Source organism: Bos javanicus, chromosome 22 (genome assembly GCF_032452875.1).
Source record: "Bos javanicus breed banteng chromosome 22, ARS-OSU_banteng_1.0, whole genome shotgun sequence".
NCBI classification, from domain to species: domain Eukaryota; kingdom Metazoa; phylum Chordata; class Mammalia; order Artiodactyla; family Bovidae; genus Bos; species Bos javanicus.
Window position 1 is genome coordinate 43,920,304 of NC_083889.1, and position 22,779 is coordinate 43,943,082.

General features: G+C 39.0%; 1 protein-coding gene across 10 annotated transcripts in view; it reads left to right on the forward strand.

Moving 5' to 3' along the window:
- HESX1 (HESX homeobox 1) overlaps positions 1-16,093 on the forward strand; it is a 40,329-nt gene extending 24,236 nt beyond the window's left edge. For 3 of the 10 annotated variants that reach the window (XM_061396595.1, XM_061396596.1, XM_061396597.1), the window contains 5 exons: positions 3,377-3,493; positions 13,868-14,137; positions 14,651-14,850; positions 15,144-15,245; positions 15,336-16,093. In XM_061396595.1, the coding sequence (XP_061252579.1) occupies positions 13,981-14,137; positions 14,651-14,850; positions 15,144-15,245; positions 15,336-15,434 (558 nt within the window). In that variant the 5' untranslated portion in view covers positions 3,377-3,493; positions 13,868-13,980 and the 3' untranslated portion in view covers positions 15,435-16,093. The remainder of the gene's footprint in view (positions 1-3,376; positions 3,494-13,867; positions 14,138-14,650; positions 14,851-15,143; positions 15,246-15,335) is intronic. The other 7 variants (XM_061396599.1, XM_061396600.1, XM_061396601.1 and 4 more) reach the window with 5 other exon arrangements.
- The last annotated feature ends 6,686 nt before the right edge of the window (positions 16,094-22,779 follow it).

Consider the following 22,779-nt stretch of genomic DNA (forward strand, 5'->3'; position numbering starts at 1 on the left):
TTGGTGGAGAGACAACCCCCAGGCAATAGGATGTTGGAGCAAACATGGGGTGAGGATACCTGAGAGGGCTGTTTTGGTGTTCAAGCATGGTGAGGGCTTTTGTGCATGTTGAGAGCTGGCTGCATCTCTGTGGGGAAGGGATGGTAGCAGTGGCAGTTGGGTTACATAGGGGGATACATGCAATAGGTAAATATATCAAGGATAAAAAAAAAGCCAGGATTCTCATTGTCAGAGAAGGGAATTACAAATACTGTATGGAAAGGGGGAAAGTTAGAATGCGCCCTCTAGTGCTAGCAATGGCACCCCACTCCAGTACTCTTGCCTGGAAAATCCCATGGACAGAGGAGCCTGGTAGGCTGCAGTCCACGGGGTCGCTAGGAGTCGGACACGACTGAGCGACTTCACTTTGACTTTTCACTTTCATGCATTGGAGGAGGAAATGGCAACCCACTCCAGTGTTCTTGCCTGGAGAATCCCATGGACAGAGGAGCCTGGTGGGCTGCCGTCTATGCGGTCGCACAGAGTTGGACACGACTGAAGCAACTTAGCAGCAGCAGCAGCAGTGCTAGATTGGAATTAGAGGTATCCATGGTTGCTAAGAGTTGGACACGACTGAGGGACTTCAACTTTTCACTTTCATGCATTGGAGAAGGAAATGGTAACCCACTCCAATATTCTTGCCTAGAGAATCCCAGGGATAGGGGAGCCTGGTGGGCTGCCATCTATGGGGTCGCACAGGGTCGGACACAACTGAAGCAATTTAGCAGCAGCAGCAGCAGCAGCAGCAGCAGCATGGCTTCCCTGGTGGCTCAGACGGTAAAGAATATGCCTGCAGTGAGAGAGATCTGGATTTGAACCCTGGGTTTGAAAGATTCCCTGGAGGAGGGCATGGCAATCCACTCCAGCATTCTTGTCTGGAGAATCCCCATGGACAGAGGAGCCTGGCAGGCTATAGTCCATGGGGTCGTAAAGAGTCGGACACAGCTGAGTGACTAAGCACAGCACATGTGAACTCACAGGTTTCAATACATGTATGGGATATAAAGTGTGTATATGTCACATACCTGCATTTATTTCCTACCTTTTTCATTGAGAAAGCCTTTGAGAGAGATGCCCCAATAACAGTGGATGCACATCTGAGTCTATATCTTGGCTTCCAAACACTATTGTTCATTAAAAAGAAATAGGACTGGTCAGAGAAATGGCTGACTCTAGGTCTGGAGCAAGAAAAGAATAAGATATACCTGAGACACTTTATGCTAGGAGGTAGAAAGTGCTCAAAAATGATTTGTCAAGGGACTTCTCTGACAGTCCAGTGGTTAAGACTTCCCCTTCCAATGCAGGGGATGTGGATTCAATCCCTGGTCAGGGAGATCCCACATGCCTCACAGCCAAAAAACCAAAACATAAAGCGGAAGTAACGTTGTAGCAGATTCAACAAAGACTTTAGAAATGGTCCACATCAAAAAATGATGTGTGGAAAGAACACAAGTCAGCTTGAAGGGGGCTTCCATTAGCCAAATCAGGGGAAATTTCAGCATCACAGTAAGTAATGAGATTATAACTCCTTAAATAAAATAGAAAACCATGAGTTCATATTGATATAAATAAATGAATAAAAACATTTGTTGCAAAGTATTTGCATAGGCTTAAAAATAACCTCACCAAAAAAACCCACTACATTATAAAGGGGGAAAGAGTAACTTTCTAGTGGGAAAACCTGGCAGACACCATCTTAATCAAATGCTGAAAGTTGAAATCACCAATAATGAGACTAATCAAAATTATATGCTACCTGATAGGAAATAATGAGAATACAGCATCAGTTCTGTGTCATCCCCTCAGAGATCACAAGGAAACATGAAACAAATCCTAACTGAAGAAGTACTGAAAACACTGCTGAAATGACAGCTGCCTTTTTAAATTATAACCATTTAGAAATATATATTTACTTTAAGTCAATTCCACTAATATCTGAGTTGCTAGATGGTGGAAATGTTATTTCCAGTTATCTTCTAGTACTAAAATGAGCTCATTTGTTTAGGTTATATGTGTGAACTGTATAACAATAATGTTTACAAATCCAGATAAATTCTCCTACAGTATTTTTAGAACCTGTATTATTTAAATTGTATGCTGCCAATTTTCATTAGTTTTTTACCTTCTCAGTCTGGGGAACTATATTTTCATTCTGAGGTAATTCAGTTTGCTAAATACTTTGTCACTTGTTTATATGATTAGAAACACAATTTTCAAGTGGTAAACTCTCTTTCACCTCTACTCCTTCTGTTAATGATGTGTGAGTGCATGCTAAGTCACTTCAGTTGTGTCCAACTTTTTGCGATCCCATGGACTCTGGCCCGCCAGGCTCCTCTATCCATGGGATTCTCTGGGTAAGAATCCTGGAGTTGCCATTCCCTTCTCCAGGGGATCTTCCTGACCTAGAGATTAAACCCCCATTTCTTGGGTCTCCTACATTGGCAGGCAGCAGATACCATCTGTTTGGTCACAGAAACTAGAAATGTGGCAATCACAGTCACTTTCTCCCTCTTACTCCCCTCAACAAACAGACACACACACAGACACACACACATACCCCTATAACTACACCTAATTGGCCTTCATTGTGTTGCTTTTCTCTGACGTTTTCTTGAAACATCTCTACCTAAAGACATATCTGAAAAGCCTTCTAGTAACATTGATAATGGTAATAAATGATAGCAAATAATTTATGTAACATTTACTATGTGTCAGGGATTATTTCAAGGGCTTTGCAACTATTAATCTCACTTGATCCTCAATTATCCCCATTTAATTATAGAGGAAACTGAGGCACAGAGAGGCTAAGTTACATAGCCAAGGTCACATAGTTGAAAAGAGTCAGTGCTGGAATTTGGACCCGGGTAGTGTGACACCAGGGTTGGGCTCTAGAACTCATCAGTCCTGTTCAGTTTCACTCAAGCTGATTTGGGCCCCTTTTTGCTCCCATGCACAACCTCTTGTGCACACATCTTTAAAATTTTGTATTTATTTATTGGTGTTCCTAGAAGAATAAGAGAATTATGCTACTTATATTTACAAAAGTAGAGAGAATAATGAACCCACGATATTATATTTTTATTCATTAGAGACAATGAATCTACATATACCCATCACTCCAATTCAGCACTTACCAACATTTTACAATACTTGCTTCAATTATCTTTCTTTTCTTTCTTGTTTTCCTGAAGTATTTTATTTAATAATTTTATTTAGTTATTTTTGGCTGTGCTGGGTCTTCATTGCTATGCGTGGGCGTTCTCCAGTTGGGGCGAGTGGGGGCTCTTCTTCCTTGTGGTGGACAGGTTTCTCATTGTGGTGACTTCTCTTGTTGCAGACAGAGCACAGGCTCTAGGTGTGCAGGCTTCAGCAGTTGGCACATGGGCTTAGTTGCTCTATGGCATGTGCGATTGTTCCAGACCAAGGATCGAACCAGTGTCCCCTGCATTGCAAGGTAAACTCTTAAGCCCTGGACCACCAGCAAAGCCCTTCTGAAGTATTTTAAACTAAAACCCAGACATTCTGAAATTTCACCTATAAATATTTAAGTAGAATCTTTTAGAGGGACTTTCAGTAAATGTAACCATAATCACATCATGACACCTAACAAAATTAATGTTAATTACTACCTTCTTAATCATGAGTTTCTTGAGGGCAGAAGTCATTTCATCTCCTGGTTACTTAGTACATCCCTGTACATGCTGGAGTTTAATAAATGTTTGTTCTGACTTAAAAGTTTGTTTTTAAGTTGATAAGAAAACCATGGCATTTATCCTCCAGAAACAATGTTATAACTGACAATCAGGTTCTCAAGTTAACTGACAACTCTAATTTAATCTACAATGATTAGATTAAGTAACACTAACGTGTAGGCCTGAGCCCCTGGAAGCCTTAAATCCTGAACTATTTTATTTTTGATTACTGAGTCTAGGGAAATCCTGAGTCTAATTTAACCTAGCCCTGAATTTTCTTGTCCTCAATGTCAGTCTGGGGAGGACATAAAGACGGGCTATACTGGGTGGGAGCGTTCATTGGTAAAGATTTCTTGGAATGAAATATGGCAGAATTCACAAAAAGCATATTATTTTTTTCTTCATAATAAATTCTGGTTTATTTTGGGGTGACAAAAAAAAATATATTCTTCAAAGAAACTTTTTCATGGAAATACTCCTGCATATGTGCTAAGAAGGTATTCATTGTTTGTTAGAGTTTAAAAAATTGGAGACACCCAAGTGCCGTTATCAAGAGAGTAGTTCAGTAAATTGTGATTCTTCCGCTTACTGTAGCATCAGGCAGCTATTGAAGCATGGGATGGAGCTGTATGTGCTTATGTCATGTCAGTGTAGGGAAACCACATTGCAGAACAGTACGTGTGTCTGGCTCCCTGTGGATAAAAGCGTGTGTGTGCAGCTACCTATTTATGTCAAGGCATTCTAAAAAGATAGGAAGGAGCACTAAAGTGTTAATAGTGGATGCCAGTGGGTTGGACAGTAAAAATGGGGTAGAATTGAAGGAAACTATCATTTTACTCATGTACCATAGTAAATATTAAATGAATTTTTTAAAATCAAAAGGCATCAGTGTTTTAGATAATTTTATATCAAATTTTTAAAACCAAGAACTTGATATATACAAGAGGCACTGTACAGAAAACAATTTTGACTGGTTTGAAAATGTACAAATATGAAACTATAATCTTTTGAGATTGAGAAAAGCCTAAAATGTTTTCTAAATATAAATAGAGTGAACTTTTCTACAAATCTTTATTTAATATCTTATGTTTGATGAGTACTGAGATGGTTGCCAGGAGAGACAAAAGTATGTGTGAAATAATCCCAACTCCCTGGTGGCTCAGATGGTAAAGAGTCCACCTGCAATGCAGGAGACCCGAGTTCGATCCCTGGGTCAGGAAGATCCTCTGGAGAAGGGAAGGGCAACACACTCAAGTATTCTTGCCTGGAGGATCCCATGGACAGAGGAGCCTGGCAGGCTACAGTCCATGGCGTCGCAAAGAGTAGGACACGATTAAGCGACTAAAGCTTATTCTTCAACCTTGTAACCACTGAGGATTATACCATATGTTTCAAGTAATAGCAAAGGCTAATGGCCTTAGGAATGACAGAGTATCACAGACATGAATTGTGCCTCAGGATTTTAAAATTGTAAGCTCAGATTTTAAATGAATCCCCCACAGGTAGCTAGTGGGAGCCTATTGTACAGCACAGGGAGCTCATCTTGGTGTTCTGTGATGAGAGGGATGGGAAGGAGGTTCAGGAGGGAGGGGATATATGCATACATACAGCTGACTCACTTCTCTGTACTACAAAAACTAACAGAACATTGTAAAACACCTCTATTAGTTCAGTTCAGTTGCTCAGTCATGTCCGACTCTTTGTGACCCCATGAACCACAGCACACCAGGCCTCCCTGTCCATCACTAACTCCTGGAGTCTACTCAAACTCATCTCCATTGAGATGGTGATGCCATTGAAGCATTTCATCCTCTGTCATCCCCTTCTCCTCCTGCCCTCAATCTTTCCCAGCATCAGGTCTTTTCAAATGAGTCAGCTCTTCACATCAGGTGGCCAAAGTATTGGAGTTTCAGCTTCAACATCAGTCCTTCCAATGAACACCCAGGACTGATCTCCTTTAGGATGGACTGGTTGGATCTCCTTGCAGTCCAAGGGACTCTCAAGAGTCTTCTCCAACACCACAGTTCAAAAGCATCAATTCTTTGGCACTCAGCTTTCTTTATAGTCCAACTCTTAAACCCCAATTTAAAATAAGGAATCCCCCATCTCACTTTTATTGAATTATAGTTACAGAATGTCATAATGTCTAATCTGTGGATTACCCTGGAGTGATATATAAGTAGTTCATAGAAAACTGGGAATACTTTTACACATTAAGAAGCAATGGCAACAAGAGCAAACACACAACATTTACGTGTATTTACAAACGTCTCCTCCTCCTAGTCTCATCTATCCATCCATCCATTTATTTATTCATTTAAGAAATATTAATTGAATGTCTACTTTGGCATTTTTCTAGGAGATACTGAAGGTGTTAACAGTAAAATCTAAAGTCTTCTATATATTTTAGAAAACATATTTAAAAATTCTGAGGGTCTCAAATAGAACAGTGTTATTCTTACGCATAAGTAAGAGGCTAACGTCATGAAGCTTTGCTTATTGCATTTCTTTCTTATCCTCACAGCCTGGTTTTCTTTCTTATTATACTCACAGGCTGATTTTCTTTCTTATTGTGCTATGACTGGTTTTTTGAAAACTCTGCCAAAACATCTAAGACATTGGGCATTTTTCCTGGTAGTTAATGATTTGAGGTTTAGTTGAAATACATAATTAGAAAATGTTAGCAAAGCCTGAGTTGATTCACAAGTTACTAGAGCAAAATAAAACATACACATCTCATTTTTACTTCATCTTGTACATACAGATGTCTAAAATACAGACTTCCAATTTTACAATTCCTATAATCTCTTCTCTTCAATGTCAGTGTGTCAGGCTTTTATTTCTTATTTCAAAATAAATGTTGAAAGATATCGAGGATTGATTATATGGAAGGTTTCACAACCCTTTTCTTGGTTGATTGGTATATTTTGATGTTTATATTTTGAAATCATTGGGAAAGATGTTATAGTGGCCATTAATTAGCCATCGTGTATTATCCTTTTTATATGTGTCAACCTTCAGTTTGCTAATATTTTAAAGTTTTTGTGTCAGTGTTCATGAGAGATATTTGTCTGTAATTAAAAACAAATTTTTTTGTTATCAGGGTTATTCAGACCTCATAAAACAGATTTAGAAGGGTCCTTCCTCTTCCATTTTCTGAAAGAGTTTGTTTAAGATTGGTATTTGTGTAAGATTTTCTTTAAATGTTTGATAAACTTCACCAGTGAAGTTATCTTGGCCTGAAGTTTTCTCTGTGGGAAAGAATTTGATAACCAGTTCTGTTTCTTTAATAGATATGTAGCTAGTCATATTTTCCATTTCATGTTGTTTCAGTTTTTGTAATCATATAGTTTTTAAAGATTCTTGCCTATTTCATGTAAGCTACTGAATTTACTGGTATAAAGTTGTTCATTATATTCTTTTTTTTTTTTAATGTCTGTATTCTCTGTAGTGGTATTACCTCTTTATTCCTAATATTGGTAATTTGTGTTCTGTCTTTTGTTCTTGTCTCCCTACAGGTTCCCCTTTCTCAGTTTTTTATGATGGAGCTTTTTAGATAAATTATCTAGTGCTGCGTAAATCACCCAAAACTTGGTGGTTTAAAACAGTAGTGTTCATTTAATACCTCTCACTGTTTCTTTATGTCAGGAATTCAGGAGTGACTTGGATACCCAGTCCTGTCTTGTAGTTTCCATTAAGATTGTGGTCAGATGTCATTTGGGGCTTTAGTCATCTGAAGGCTTGAATGGAGCTGAAAGATTCACTTGCCAAGTGGCATATTCACATAGCTGGCAAGTTGATGTTGACTGTTGACGGGAAACTTCAATTCCTCTCCATGTTGGCCTCTATACCTATCATGGTGGCTGCTCACATGTGCTTGCTTCTCTTTGATTGTGAGATTATATTTGCTTAGTTTTAATCTGTGGGAATTTTGTGACCTAAATTAGGGAGGCTTTCTCCCAGAGAGCGTTTGGTCTGCTTTTGCCGGGAACCAATATTAAAGTGAAAATGGGGAGTGAAAAAGTTGGCTTAAAGCTCAACATTCAGAAAACGAAGATCATGGCATCCGGTCCCATCACTTCATGGGAAATAGATGGGGAAACAGTGGAAACAGTGTCACACTTTATTTTTGGGGGTTCCAAAATCACTGCAGATGGTGACTGAAATGGCAGCCATGAAATTAAAAGACGCTTACTCCTTGGAGGGAAAGTTATGTCCAACCTAGATAGCATATTGAAAAGCAGAGACATTACTTTGCCAACAAAGGTCCATCTAGTCAAGGCTATGGTTTTTCCTGTGGTCATGTATGGATGTGAGAGTTGGACTGTGAAGAAGGCTGAGTGCCGAAGAACTGATGCTTTTGAACTATGGTGTTGGAGAAGACTCTTGAGAGTCCCTTGGACTGCAAGGAGATCCAACCAGTCCATTCTGAAGGAGATTGGCCCTGGGATTTCTTTGGAAGGAATGATGGTAAAGCTGAAACTCCAGTACTTTGGCCACCTCATGCGAAGAGTTGACTCATTGGAAAAGATTCTGATGCTGGGAGGGATTGGGGGCAGGAGGAGAAGGGGACGACAGAGGATGAGATGGCTGGATGGCATCACTGACTCGATGGACATGAGTCTGGGTGAACTCCGGGAGTTGGTGATGGACAGGGAGGCCTGGCGTGCTGCGATTCATGGGGTCGCAAAGAGTCGGACACGACTGAGCGACTGAACTGAACTGAACTGAATATTAAAGTGACCTCAAGTGAGAATCTTCTGTTCAACTCTCCTACCTACTACTAGCCTGAGGGTTAGAATCCTGGTTTCAGTGATGCTAAGGATTTTTGCTCTTGTGGGTGACCTCTTATTTATCATTTGTCTGCTGATCACTGCTCCCAGTTCTGAGTTCAATTCTTGGTTGTTGTGTTTTTACTGTTTCGTGTGGTGAGGAAACAAAATTTCCCTTACGTGTTCAGACCTCAGCATTGCACTTGAAGATATATTTTATACAAGATCTAATTGTTTTGTAGTGGAAGAGTCTTTCAAGGAATATGGCCCAGCGTATTGCTATAACAGAAATATCTCATTCATTCTCCAGTTTACTTCAAATTTGGCTTTTTTCCTCTACCCTTCCAGCTTGCCAAAGTTGACAGTAACTCCCTTGTTAACAAATCTGTGGATACATTTTTGTCTTCTTTTTACCCAGCCTCTTAGCATTGACACAGCTGATCATTCACTTATTATTTCATCTAGTTTTAGCTGAGCACTGTTGTGGATACTAGAACAAACAAAAATTCTAAAGATAAGAAACAGGCAATAAACAGGAAACAAGATGAACATACAATAAGACAAAAGGGAGGAGAGAGGGCATCAAGACTCCTGAAATTTTTTAAGGGACTGAAAGAGTAAGCCTCGTTGGAAAAAATTGTATTTAAGGAAATACTTGAAGGAGGTAACAGAGTAAGTAAACTGTGAGAATATGTGAGGGAAGAACATTCTAGGGAGTGAAAACAGCCAGTGTACAGGCCTGAGGCAGAACTGTACCTGTGTTTTCAGGAAGAGGAGAGGTCTCATGTAGCCAGAACAAAGTCAGCATGGGAGATGTGATGAAAGATAAGATCAGATCGGGAAGGGGAGCTGGCAGATCATGTGACACTGTATATAACACTAAAAAGACTGACTTTTACTGAGATGGGAAGCCATTTTTTGAGCAGAGTTGTGACATGAACGGATATGTTTTTAAATAATCCCTCTCGCTGGCTGCTGTGTTGATAGAAAACCATAAGGGATCAAGGATGGACGCAGTGAGACCACTTAGATATTGTTGTAGCCATCTTTCTCCTTGATCCTCTTTCCTCTCTTGGGTTGATTATCATTTCTCCACATTTTTCCCTTGGCTTACTACCTGTTTCCTTCTCTAGTTCTTTTTTCAGCACATCTTTTCCAATTTCTAAATATTGAAATATCTCAGACTTGGTCTTAAGATCCTTCTTGTGTCTAGGGTCATTCACTGGGTGATCTCATACAAACCTCTGGCTTTTAATGCTTTTAATACATATGATTTGTGCTAGTGATGCACAGACTTAGAGATTCAACCCTGAGCTCAAACTCAGAAATCCAGTAGCCCACTTGCAATCCAAACTGAAACTCTTCATTTCTCCCCAAACCTTTCCTCCCCTAGTCCAGGCTTCCACACCCCAATAAATGACACTGTATTTGCTCAAGCCAAAAAAACAGTCATCCTTAATGCCTCTCTTTCCTTCATTTCTCCTAATCCACCAGCAAGATGTGTTTTTCTGTTCCCACATGAAGGAGCTGTTTCCTCCACAATGCTGTATGTCAAATGACCTCAGAAATCTCAGTAGCTTAATAAACAATGAATATTTATTTTTCTCACCCATGAAACTGCAGGTCAGTTGGTGTTTGGCTGAGTTTGCCTGGGCTTTGCCTGCTTAATGGCAAGCTGCAGGATAGGGTGGGGTCTCCTTCACGTGTGTTCATTCTAGGGCTTAGGCTGAGAGGCAGCAACTGCCCCACGGATGACCACACAGTGATGTCAGAAGCTCAGGAGGGCAAACCAGTCATATTTCAGGCTTCTAGTGTGTTGCCCTTGACTGAAGCAAGTCACATGGACAAGCCCAAAGCTGAGGGGTGGAAAGTACACTGTATCCACGATGAAGCCACAGCAAGGGGATAGCTATATAATATATTGTGGGGATGAAAGAATTGAAACTAATTATCCAATTACTTCATCTCCCACAACCTCCTAAAGAATTGTACCACTTCCCAGATCCACTGTTAGCCATCATCTCTTGCCCCTGGACAGTTATCTCTCTTCTCATCATACCTCGAACAATGCCTTGCATTAGTATATGCTCGGTAAGAATGTAGTGAATAAACAACTCTCAGGTGATCTTCGATTTCACTGGTTGCACTCATCACTCTTCAGTCTCTTTCTATGTAGCAGCCAGGATGGGATTTTAAAACTGTAAATCCTATCTGTGCTATAAAGAGAAATATATCTGGTCTCTGTCCCTGGTTCCAGGCACACAGCTACTAAATTTCTTGGAATTTCCTGAGTAATAAGAGTGATAGGAACATCTTTTATTCTAATGACATGACTCTTGGTGGGCTTCTCAATAGCTTCAAGATGTGGGCTGGTTACAGGAAAGACCAAACCTAGATTAGAGGCTTATAACTTTCAGCCCCACCTGCCAGCCTCAGGAGAGGGTCACCAATAGCTGATGATTAATCAATCTTGTGTATGTAATGAAACTCCATAAAAAACCCACTACAAAAAGATCAGGATTCTGAGAGCTTCCAGGTTGGCAAACACATTGAAGTGCTGGGAAGGTGGTGCCCAGAGAGGGCATGGAACCTCTGTGCTCCTTCCCCACACCTTGCCCTACACATCTCTTCCATCTGTTCCTGAATTGTATCTTTTCTAGTAAACGTAAACAGCATGCCTTCTTGAATTGTGTGAGTTCTAGCAAATAATTGAACCTGTGAAGGGGAACTCTGAATTTACAGTTGGTTAGTCAGAAGTGCAAGTGGCAACCTGGGACTTGCAAGTGGTAACTATAGTCTTGGTGGACTGAGCCCTTAACCCGTGGGGGTAGTTGGGGTCAGAATTGAATTTTGGATACCCTGTTGATGTCTACAGAGAACTGGAGAATCGCTTGGTGTGGAAAAGCCCATATACATTGGGTGTCAGAAATGTTGTGAGTAAAAACAACTCAGACTGTCACATTAGTCCCAGCTTAAAACCCTGCCCTGGGTTCGCTTTGCACTTGAACTCCTTACCACGGTCTTTATAGGTCTTCATAAAGGCATCCATTATCCAGCCAGGCCTGGCTCTCCAAACACTAGCATCTGGTACCACTCACCGCTCTCTGGCTAACTGCCCTTTTCCTCCTCAAATATTCCAATACCTTTCAGCTGCAAGACCTTTGTACTTGCTGTTCCTTCTGACTGGAATGCTCTTTCTCAAAATCTTGGCATGCTAGCATTCTCTTACCCTCAGCTAAAATGTCACCTCCTGAGAGAGGCCTCCCTGACCATCAATACTTAAAGACCCTCTTTGCACCACACCTCCACCCCTGTTATGTTTCATCACCACCACTTTGTTTATTCCTTTCAGTGAGTTTATCGCTCTCTGAAATTACCTTGCTTTTGTTCATTCCTAATCCTAGAATGGTGTCTGACACATGTTAAGTGCTCTGTAAAAGTCTGTTGAGTCGATATATGAGAAAACATTGCCTGCACATTTTTAAAGAAACTCTTTGCTATCTTTTATTTTCATACATACTCATCCAGATGTAAAATGGTATTAAGTCCACATAAAATCAACTCAGGATAAATAAAAATATTGCAGTGTCTGTGTTGATAAAGCAGAAATTGGGGACTGCCTCTAGGGCCCTGGTCTATGGGATCGAAGGTCTCAGTCAGGCCGCCTTCTACCTCCCTTACTGAGGAGCCAGCTTTCCTGGCTCATCTTTCTCCTTTTTCCCTCCTCATCATGGTTAATGTACAAGATTATTTATTTATTAATATTTACAGTCATTGTTTGTGGGCTGTCTCACTGCCCCCCACCTCTGCTACCACCACGAGCTTCATGGGCAAATGAAGGCAAGGATCCTATTCGGTTTTTTAGGTACGCAGTAGATGTTCTTCCATTTGTGGGATGAATCAGTGAATGAATGTTTCAAAGGAAAGGAAAGAATCTGGAAGGTCGTGAATCAATCTCTTTCTCCAGGTCGCTCCAGAGTAGGGGAGCCCCCACCATTGACTGTTTACCTTCCAAGACACTGTAGGCAAAACCTCCATGAGGATATATGTTTACTAGTTTATTTATTGTCAGAATGGCTTTGCTTATATATTTATAACTCCATCTTGTGTGCATGTTTCGTTTTCTGTGTGAATTCTTTGTTCACATTGGAGCTCACATAATGAGGAATTTAGCTTAGTATTTATGACATCGTGATAGGAAGTGACATCACGACAAGGCAAAATCTGATAAAGTTCGGTTCCATTCTGTAGAGGCTGTTTCCTCCTTGAGCACACACTTCTTTTCTTCTTCCCACAAGGAAAGCCCAGTAGTTGTCTGAATGCTGTATAAAACTGAGCACTTAAATTTATCATCAGGAAGGTATTAAAAGAAGAGGAGCAAGAGAGTACAAGAACTAAAAGTGTTACAACTTTGGTGAGAAGTGGTCACTTCAGAATCGTCTCATTTAGCAGCTATATTTCTCTTTTAATTTCACATTTTCTTAGGATGATGAAATGAAAATATTTTGTTCTTGGTTATTTTTCACAAGTCTTCTTGTCCTCATGAGAACCATCCAGTCTCTCAAAATATCAACAGAAATTTTTCTTTAAAAGATAAATTATGTATTTTTCTTTGAAACAACTGATGGCAGAGAAATTCTTCCTTTAGTTTGAATAGGCATACTTTTAAGTTGCTTGGAGGTAGTTATATGTGAATCTTCATATTAACTTGTATCTCTCTCATTTAAAAGAAAAGATGAGAGAAGAGGATTAACTCATTAATTATTTAAAATACTTGGTGCAACTGTTCCTTGTTAGTTAATCCAGGCACTTGGAAGAAAATTACACTCAGTGTTAATAACATTGCCAACCTTTTCCAGTATGCTGCACTCCAAATACTATTGTGTTTTCATTGACAACAGTCACTATTACATATGCATGTGAAAAACGGGCATTTTCATCAGAATTACTGTAATAGCATTAAGAGATTATTATTTTTCCAATTTCTTTGGAAGAAAATTCACTTAAATTAGATTATTTATTACTTGACTGCTCTTCTGTCTTGCCGGTATGTTTAGGTAACTGGAGTCCATGAAAGTATAAACTTCAGAATAAAAAGCATGATTTTATACATTGATGATTTCAAATAAAAGAGGAGTGCTAGTCTGTGTGCATCATTTCTTTTGAGAAAGTTAAGTCTGTGTTCTGTTTAGGAGAGATAACACTTTTTGTCCCTGTAGGTGGCCCCCGTGGTGTAGCCATTAGTTGCTAATTACTTGCAAACAAATAAACAATTAACTCCTGGAGCTGCTGGCTGGGCCAGTGTGCATTGACATGCTAAAACTTTCTGAAACGGGATTTTAATTAGTGACGTTCTAAATCCAGCCCCCTTGTCTGCGGAGCAATAAGGTGAACTGCAGGAAGGTCCAGCCCCGGACACGTGGGGCAGAGCCAGCCTGGGAGGCTTGGAGCTGTTGCTCTGTGCAGCCCACGCAAGGATGTCTCCTAGTCTTCAGGAAGGTGCTCGGCTTGGGGAAAGCAAACCCTCACCCTGTCCCTTTTCAATTGAGAGTATCTTAGGACTGGACCAGAAGAAAGACTGTGTTCCATCCACGAAACCCCACAGGCCCTGGGCGGACACCTGCGGCTCTTCAGGTACGCCACAACTTAATTTTTTAATTTCTTTGTTAATTTGTTTACAGTGTTTAATTTGGCCTTTTTTCTTTTTTCATATTACATAGACTTACAGAAAAACTTTACTTTCATCCAAGTACATAATTGAAATATCTAGCACTTTTAATGCCTCCATCTGAGTGTTATGGGAAATAAAAAGAACATTGGCCTTAGATCCGAGTAGGTATGAAGTGCACCCATGAGAAATGCCAGGAGCCTTCATTTACTTCAGAAGAGCTCTGGGTTTATTTGCCATATCATATATTCTAAATCTTCTCACTGAAGAATAAATGACATTCAGAGGCCAGAATGTGTTCTCTATCAGCAAGACAGGACTCTCATTTTTGTTTGCTTTTTGGATTTTGGTCTCCTGTGAAACCCAGAAGAATTCTACTAGGAAAGTTAGAGACAAGTTTCTGAAGTTACTTCTTATATACAACTTTGTAGAATATAGAAATGGACACCTAAAATGTTACTTCTTTTTTCTCTTTTTAGGGAAAGAAGTTAACCTATGTCTACATGTCCCAACTCTTCCCAGTGGGATCTCATTACCTCAAACTGTGGATCACTCAGTCCCGGAAGAAAGTGTTTGGAAATACGAAGATTACTTTGCACCCTCAGAGAGACTTTCTTTGAAAAGAGAGTTGAGTTGGTATAGAGGCCGAAGACCCAGAACTGCTTTTACTCAAAACCAGGTGGGAAGTTTTTTCAGCCAATAATCTTAATACAAAGGCTTTAACTGATGCCCTGTTGGGCAAAAAGCCCATCCACTTTGGGATCTCAGTTTAGAAGCCTTATTAATGAAACAATAGACCGTATCTCTCTCTCTCTCTCTCCCCTTTAACAGTTTCTGGATAGTCATTAAAAAAAAGCTTACAGATTAATTGCCCAAGATTTGAATGCAATTATTTTGCTATACAAATTAAAGTCTATTTTATGATGAGAGACCAAAGATCAACATTTTAAATAACTATTTCCTTATTCTTAGATTGAAGTGTTAGAAAATGTCTTTAGAGTAAACTGCTATCCTGGCATTGATATCAGAGAAGACTTAGCTCAAAAATTGAACCTAGAGGAGGACAGAATCCAGGTAAATTTTCAGACTTAGTTATTACTTGTAGCAATGAAAATGTTAATAATAACATTTCTGAGGTCTGTTTTTATCTTCCCTTAATTTTAGATCTGGTTCCAAAATCGGCGTGCAAAGCTGAAAAGGTCCCATAGAGAATCACAGTTTCTAATGGCAAAAAAAAATTTCAACACAGATCTTCTGGAATAAATAGAAAACTAAACATGTGGAATTATCTTCCAGTTGCAGAACATGAAGAATTAATGGAAATATCAAGTATTGAAAATGTTATGTTTTCTGTGTTTAATCTGAGTATTGTCATTTTTATTGGAAAATATATTGTAAATAATTACTATTATAACATGGCACCTGTTATACTTGGGCACTGTTAGTTACAATAAAGGCCTTTCCTATATATTTTAATAAACATTTGCAGAAAAAGCCAGTTATTTTTGGTGAGCAAATTTAATCAAATAAATTTGTTTATTAAAATCAGTAAACTCATAGCTAATTGACTCTACAACTGGATTCCATTTACAAAATAATTCAAGTCAAATAGTCTGAAGAATGGCACAAAGATGTGATTTGTTTCAATAAATTCCCTTCAACTGCATTTTGAAATATGATTATATTTAATATAGCATATGATTTATTCATGAATCTTTTGTTTCTCTATTTCTGGCATAAAGCAGTGAGATTTTCTTACCATATATCAATACAAATTCTTATAACACTCTAGTTTCAAGTTTTTTATTCAGCAAAGTTATTATGCCAAAGTAGAGATGTAAAATCATCAATCGTCTTATTCATTCGATTAGTATTGGATTGCGCAAAAGAATTGAGCTACAAATAAATGCAAATTTTAGTTATTTTTCTAGTCCACTCAATATCATGCTTTACTTTGATTCATCAAAATGAGAATGATCATCTGGCTTATATCTATTTCCAGTTAATCATCTGTATGTTTTGTTACAAACAATACGTTGACTGAGGAGGTAGGATAACCGTCCTATCTTTTGTATGTGTTCTGACATTGTCACGAAATAACCAGGGCACTTTCTGGGACAAAAACTGTATTTTCTCTGCATTTGCCATGGTTCCTGTCAGTTCCCTACTGGGAATCTGGGGATTTGCTTTCCATTTAATTAATGGAAGGCCAGAGTGGATGTTCTGTTTAGTATAAGCTGGAGGACGCTGGCGTTGTTTCCTGGCAGCTGTATTCCAACTTCACCTATTTGGATTGAATTCTCCCTTGCTTCCCTTTTCTTTTCTACCTTTTACCTTCTCTTTCCCGTGCTCTTCTTTTCTCTCCTGGTAAGGACCAGAATAGAAGGTTCTTGTTGAATTACTGTATCTATCCTGGTTTTATCTATATTTTTTTCTTTCATTTTTAAATTGCATGAGAAAGATTAGAGGAGTTTGCATTTTCTGATGAGGAAAAGTAGCATGACTCAGATTTTAGAGCTTTTAAAAAAGCATTTACTGAGAACAGTTTGGAGGAAAGACTGTTCTGTGTCCCAGTAAGCTCTGTGTCAGCAGTAAGCTGTGCTTATCCTGTTTCACTATTGCTGGATGGAGAGCAGGGAGGAAGAGAAGGGCAACAGGAAAGTAAATGGAAGAAGAGAGGCATTAAGTGTTTTCCAAGGAAGTCTCTGCTGTCAAACTGTGGAGCCGCTTTTTTTAACATAAAGAACTGTGTTCGGTAATATACAATTTGGAGCCCTATTTATGAAATATGTTAGTCACAGTTTATCCACCGGGTACTTCTTTGCTCTTCATAGGTTCCTGTGAAAGTGGAGGACTAGAAGTCATCAGGAATGGGTTGGAGGGGAAAGGGTCATGTGGTGGGTAAGCTTTTTCAAATAGCCATTTAATTTAATCCCTAAAGTCATATTTACATATTGTAAACAATTCAAGCAGTATAGGAGTTAAACCTCTCTCAAATCTCCTCCTTCACAGATAACCATCATTAAACATTTTTATACACCTTTTTGTGTATAAAAGCATGTGTATATGTATACATATATATATACACTCATATATGTATTTGTTGTTTTTGCTGTTATTTTTTAAATGTCATCACAGTTGACAGTCTATGCATCTTTCCAACATCTTGCAGTTTCAGACATACAGTTCTGTTTTGTTCTTAATGTTTGCTTGGCTTAGCAAGTCCTATGGATAACAATTTCACAATGTTAATATTTTAAGTATTTTTGAACTAGAGCTTTTCATACATTGAGAGTTATCATAGTTTACGTAGAATTTATCTAAGATTAAACCTAACCCCCAAGTCTGAGAAGTATGAGGATTCTTTATAAACCTACAGACTTTAGAAAAAATGAAACAGCATCACAAACCTTGATAAACAACTAATAATATATTTAAATTATTTTTTACTTATACGAACTTATACCTATAAAAAGTCTGGTGAGGAAAGAAACAGTATTTTTCAGTGACAGTTTAATATAACAGATTAATGTGCTTTTAAAATTCAATTTTGTGTATAATTGAAATAAATTATGTTAAATGGAAGTTACATATTTATAACTGAAATCGTTTATAATAGAAATTATGCACTTTTAACTGAAACAAGTAGCATTCAGAAGTCAGAAAAAAAATACAGAAATTGTCATATTGAAGAAATAACTCTGAATATAATATGTGCATACTTTTATATTTTCAGATACTAATAACAGAATATAATAAAATATTGTGAACTGAGTTCATAATATGTGAGAATATTCAAGAGATAAGATAATATACACGGTAACTAGTATATTTCCCCCAAAATCATTTCCAAAAACCTAAAAGATAAAGGCTGTTCTTGTTAGAGGAAATAATGTGTTGGTAAATTTTTTTTAGTAATTATAATTGTCAGTGTATTGGAGAGAATATGATGATATTCGGGAGGAAAACAAGGCTTTAACTTTGAGGAAAAATCAAGCAAGATGGAAATGGAAATGAAAGCCGAGATAAAATTATCTTTTCCTCGAAACACGCAGGCTCTCTCTAATCCATAGCTTAACTCTGCTCCTAGTAATTCCAAGCCTTTGTCTCCATTAATGCCAGGACGAGGTGAACAGTAGTAACAAATCAAACTAATGCAGTCAGGCTAATACCTGGAGCGTCTCTATTATCTGTTGACTGCTTAAATAAGGTTATTTGGTCTCCTGTAATGGCATTTGTCTCTTGTGAAGCCAGCCAGCCAAAGCCCATCACTAACGAGTGCTGGTGGAAACAATGGCTGTGTGTGCTGGTGGCCAACTTTTGAGTTAATCAGTATTAATAGCTGCTTTCACCCCTTGCATCTTATCACACACTTATGTGAGTGGCATAAATCTCCCAAACACAACACAAGAGAACACAGCACACAGAATCAACCTGGGCCTTGTGTTTTTAGTCCACTTGCAGTATGCTAGCCCACTTACTCAATGTGGAATCCAAATCAAAGTGTGACAGATAGTGACTTGCTGACTCCATTTCACTGAGCCCCATAGGACTAAAAGTTCCTCCACGGTTTTTGGCTAAATTTAGTCCTTATTTTGACTGTTCTGCCTTCTCTTGGGGCAAGAACCCATAGCAGCAGAGCAGCCAAGGCAGCTCTTGGGGGCTCTCAGCATTCCATTAGACTCACCTTTTCCATTTTCCGCCCTCCTATTTTCTCATTCCCACCCTTTACCTTTCTCCCTGCTAATGCCTTGGTAAGCTTGTTGGTGTCAACAGGCTTTACTGAGTCCAATAAATATGTTTATTGCTCTATGAGTTACCAACATTTAGGAACTTAGTGTTCTTTTCCTCCAGGCCTCCATGGGTGGCTTAGTGGGCTGTCTCCCTTAGCACTTTATGACTGAGTGATTTCAATGAAATACATGATATCATAGTTTATGTTCTATTACTGTATCATAAGCTTGCAAAAACTAATCCACCTATTACAGCTGGAGTCAAGGAGTTGTATAACGATTTGTTGTTTTTCATAAAGCCCAACCTCTTTGATGGTTACTTATGGGTTTGTGGTGCCACCAGCCCTTCTCTTCCTTCAATCAAGTCAGTCAGTCAAAACATACTCACTGGAGGCAGCATAGCCATGTAGTCAAGAAATTGGAATATTGTCTGGTCATCTGACTTCAAACCACAGCAGCTGTTTGACTTTGGGCCAGTTAGTCAATCTCTTTAGGCCTCAGTTTCCTCATCTATAAAATGGGGATAATAATGGGACCTATTTCATAGAATCATTGGGGGAATTAAGTGAGATGATAGGTAAGACTTAGACTAATGCCTGGCACATATAAAACAGTCAGCTCTTGTTATAATAATGTGCTGGAGATAATGTTCTAGGAAATATAGAATAAATGAAGTTGTCTGGAACTGTGTTTTCATGTCTGCAACAATGCATGGCACATAGTAGGTTCTCAATCAACAGTCTAGAACAAATGAAAACAGTTCTTGGTCTCTAGGAACTCACCATGTGGTGGAAAGAAAAGACTATTCAATGATTATTTAACAAATATTTGTTCAGTATCTGTCTGCCATGAGCCAGTGAGCCACTATGTGAATCTCTAGGGTTGGAGTGATGAAGAAGTCACACAAGATCTCCACTGTTTGGGGACTTAGTATACCCAGTACCTAGTGCAGTTGGGGAGGAAGGGAGGGAGAGAGAGAGTGCCCGGTCAAGGCAAATAGTTGACCCACAATAGATGGTGAATGAATGACATAGAAAATAACACAGGGAAGTATATAATTAGGGACAAAATTAATGTGTGTAAATGGTTAGGACTACTGTAGGCTTCAGGAGGGGAAGGACCAGAGAGATGTCTAAAGATTAGTCCTCAACTTGTTGCCCAACATGGATGCAATGGGAAAAGAGTAAGGCTTAATGTGGGAAGGAGCTGGGTGCTGGTGGAAGGGTGTTCCAGGTGAGGGAACAACATGTAAGAAGACTCAAAAGCTGGACAGCACGAACAGTGTCCTCATTAGGGTGGAAGGGGCCAACTTCATGGCCATGCAACCCCATGCAGTTACAAGTTACACAGGGCCCTGCCTGCCTTTGGTTTAATGCTCTTCTTTGACCAAGAGGTGCCACATTTTCATTTTGCACTGAGCACCTAAAATTTTGTAGCCAGTCCTGCCTGTTGAGGGTAGATACAGAAAAAGCCCAAGGAAGTTCAATTTGATATGTTGGTAAATAGTGAACCATGTTTGGCTATAGAATTAGGGTTGCAGCTTGGCTTAGGATGATAGAAGCAGGACACAGGTTTAAAAAAAACAAACAGCTGGATTGAGGGAATCAACCTATCTACAGGTACAGTATGTGCTTTTGAAATTGAGGGCCTGGGTGAGAGTGGGGGCAAGTGGAGATGAAAAGAGAGAGGGAGATTATAGAGTAGGGAAAAGCAGAGGAGAGTGAATTGAAAGTGCTGCATGCTTTGGAATGTTTGAAGATTACTAAATATGTGAGAACCGGATCATATTTAGCCTGCAACTTACGCACTCCAGCAAAGAACTTGACTTGCCTCCTGTTACTTCCAGTGTTATGAAAACATTTTTTCTTAGCAATTTGCAAAGTAATCCCTGCAAATAATAGTTTGGCAAGTAATAATCATCCTATGAGGAATAACAATAAGTCCGCTAACAGGTTTTTCTCATAATCTACACTTCTTTGATTGCTTCATCATTTTCCCACTGTGCTCTAGCTTTTCAAGAGGGTACCAAAGCTTTAAAATGTTTGGAAACGATTCTTACTAAGAGATGAAGAATAGAGAAAAATCTTAGAGCTGTTTTAACAAGGCAAAAAATTCCTGCAAAGTTAAATGAAATCCAAAATGGTTGTGTGTGTGTGTGTGTATTCGATATAATAAGTTTGGAGATTGAAATTTAGGGAAAATTTTATTTTTTTGATGAATTATCTCAAAACTTCAAACTGTATTCAGAAATTTAATAACAAAGCTTTGAAGTACCTTTATTTTTTTTAATTTGGTTTTAATATTTTGTCAGTTTTTGGCTGTGATGAGCTTCGTTGCTTCATTCCGGCCTTCTCTAGTTGTCATTCTTGGGCTTCTTGTTGTAGTGGCTTCCCTTGCTGCAGGAGTGGGTTCTTTCTTGCTCTAGGGCATGTGGGCTTCATTTGTTGTGGCTCGTGGGCTCAGTAGTTGTAGCTCACAGGCTCTAGAGCGCAGGCTCAGTAGCTGTGGTACACAGGCTTAATTTCTTCATGGCGTGTGGAATCTTCCCAGAGCAGGGATTGAACTCATGTCTCCTAAATCGGCAGACAGATTCTTAAACACTGGACTACCAAGGAAGTCCCCTGTAAGTACCTTTAAAGATGACATTGGTTCTTTGCACTATTACTGCAAAAATAAAATTTTTTAAATGATTACTTGTTTTTCCTTCTGTATATCTTCTTAGGAAAATATCTACTCAGTTCCTCTGTCCATTTTTTAATCAGATTGTTCAATTTTTTTGCTATTGAGTTGTATGAATTGTTTATATATTTTGAATATTAACCCCTTATCAGATATTTGATTTGCAAATATTTTATCCTATTCAATAGGCAGTCTTTTCATTTTGTTAAGGGTTTCCTTTGCTGTGCTGAAGCTTTTTCTAATTGAATTCTCACTTACTTAGGTTTGCTTTTGTTGCTATTGCTTTTGGTGGCAAATCCAAAATGTCATCGTCAACACCAGTATAAAGGGGCTTACCAACTGTGTTTTCTTCTAGGAGTTTTTAGTTTCAGTTTCTTAAACATTATGTTTACCGTATGGTTCAGCTATCCCATTTCTAAGTATTTTCCTAAAAAAATACTTTTTTATAGAATTTTTATTCATAATCAGCAAAAATTGGAAACAATCCAAGTCTTTCAGTGGATAAATAGATAAGCCAGTTGTGGTGCATCCATACATTACTGCTGCTGCTATGTCGCTTCAGTCGTGTCCGACTCTGTGCGACCCCACAGACGGCAGCCCACCAGGCTCCCCTGTCCCTGGGATTCTCCAGGCAAGAACACTGGAGTGGGTTGCCATTTCCTTCTCCAATGCATGAAAGTGAAAAGTGAAAGTGAAGTCAGTCAGTCGTGCCCGACTCTTCATGACCCCATGGACTGCAGCCTTCCAGGCTCCTCTGTCCATGGAATTCTCCAGGCAAGAGTACTGGAGTGGGGTGCCATTGCCTTCTCCGATCCATACGTTAGGATGCAATAAAAAACAAACTATTGGTGAACACAATGACATGGATGAATCTCAAAGACATCATTTAGAGTGAAAAGTAAATCTCAAAAGGTTACATACTGTATGACTCTTTATGACAATATGTATTTATGACATGGACAAGTCATGACTACAGGTATGGAAAACAGGTTAGTGATGTCTAGAATTTATGCGTGAGGAGTGTTTGACCAAAAAGGGACAGCATGAGGCAATTTGGGAAGTGTTCTATATCCTGACTGTGGTTAAACAAATCTATACATAGATTAAAGTTCGTGGAATTATATACCAGAATTTATTTATTTTTACCAAATAGAAGGCAATGGCACCCCACTCCAGTACTCTTGCCTGGAAAATCC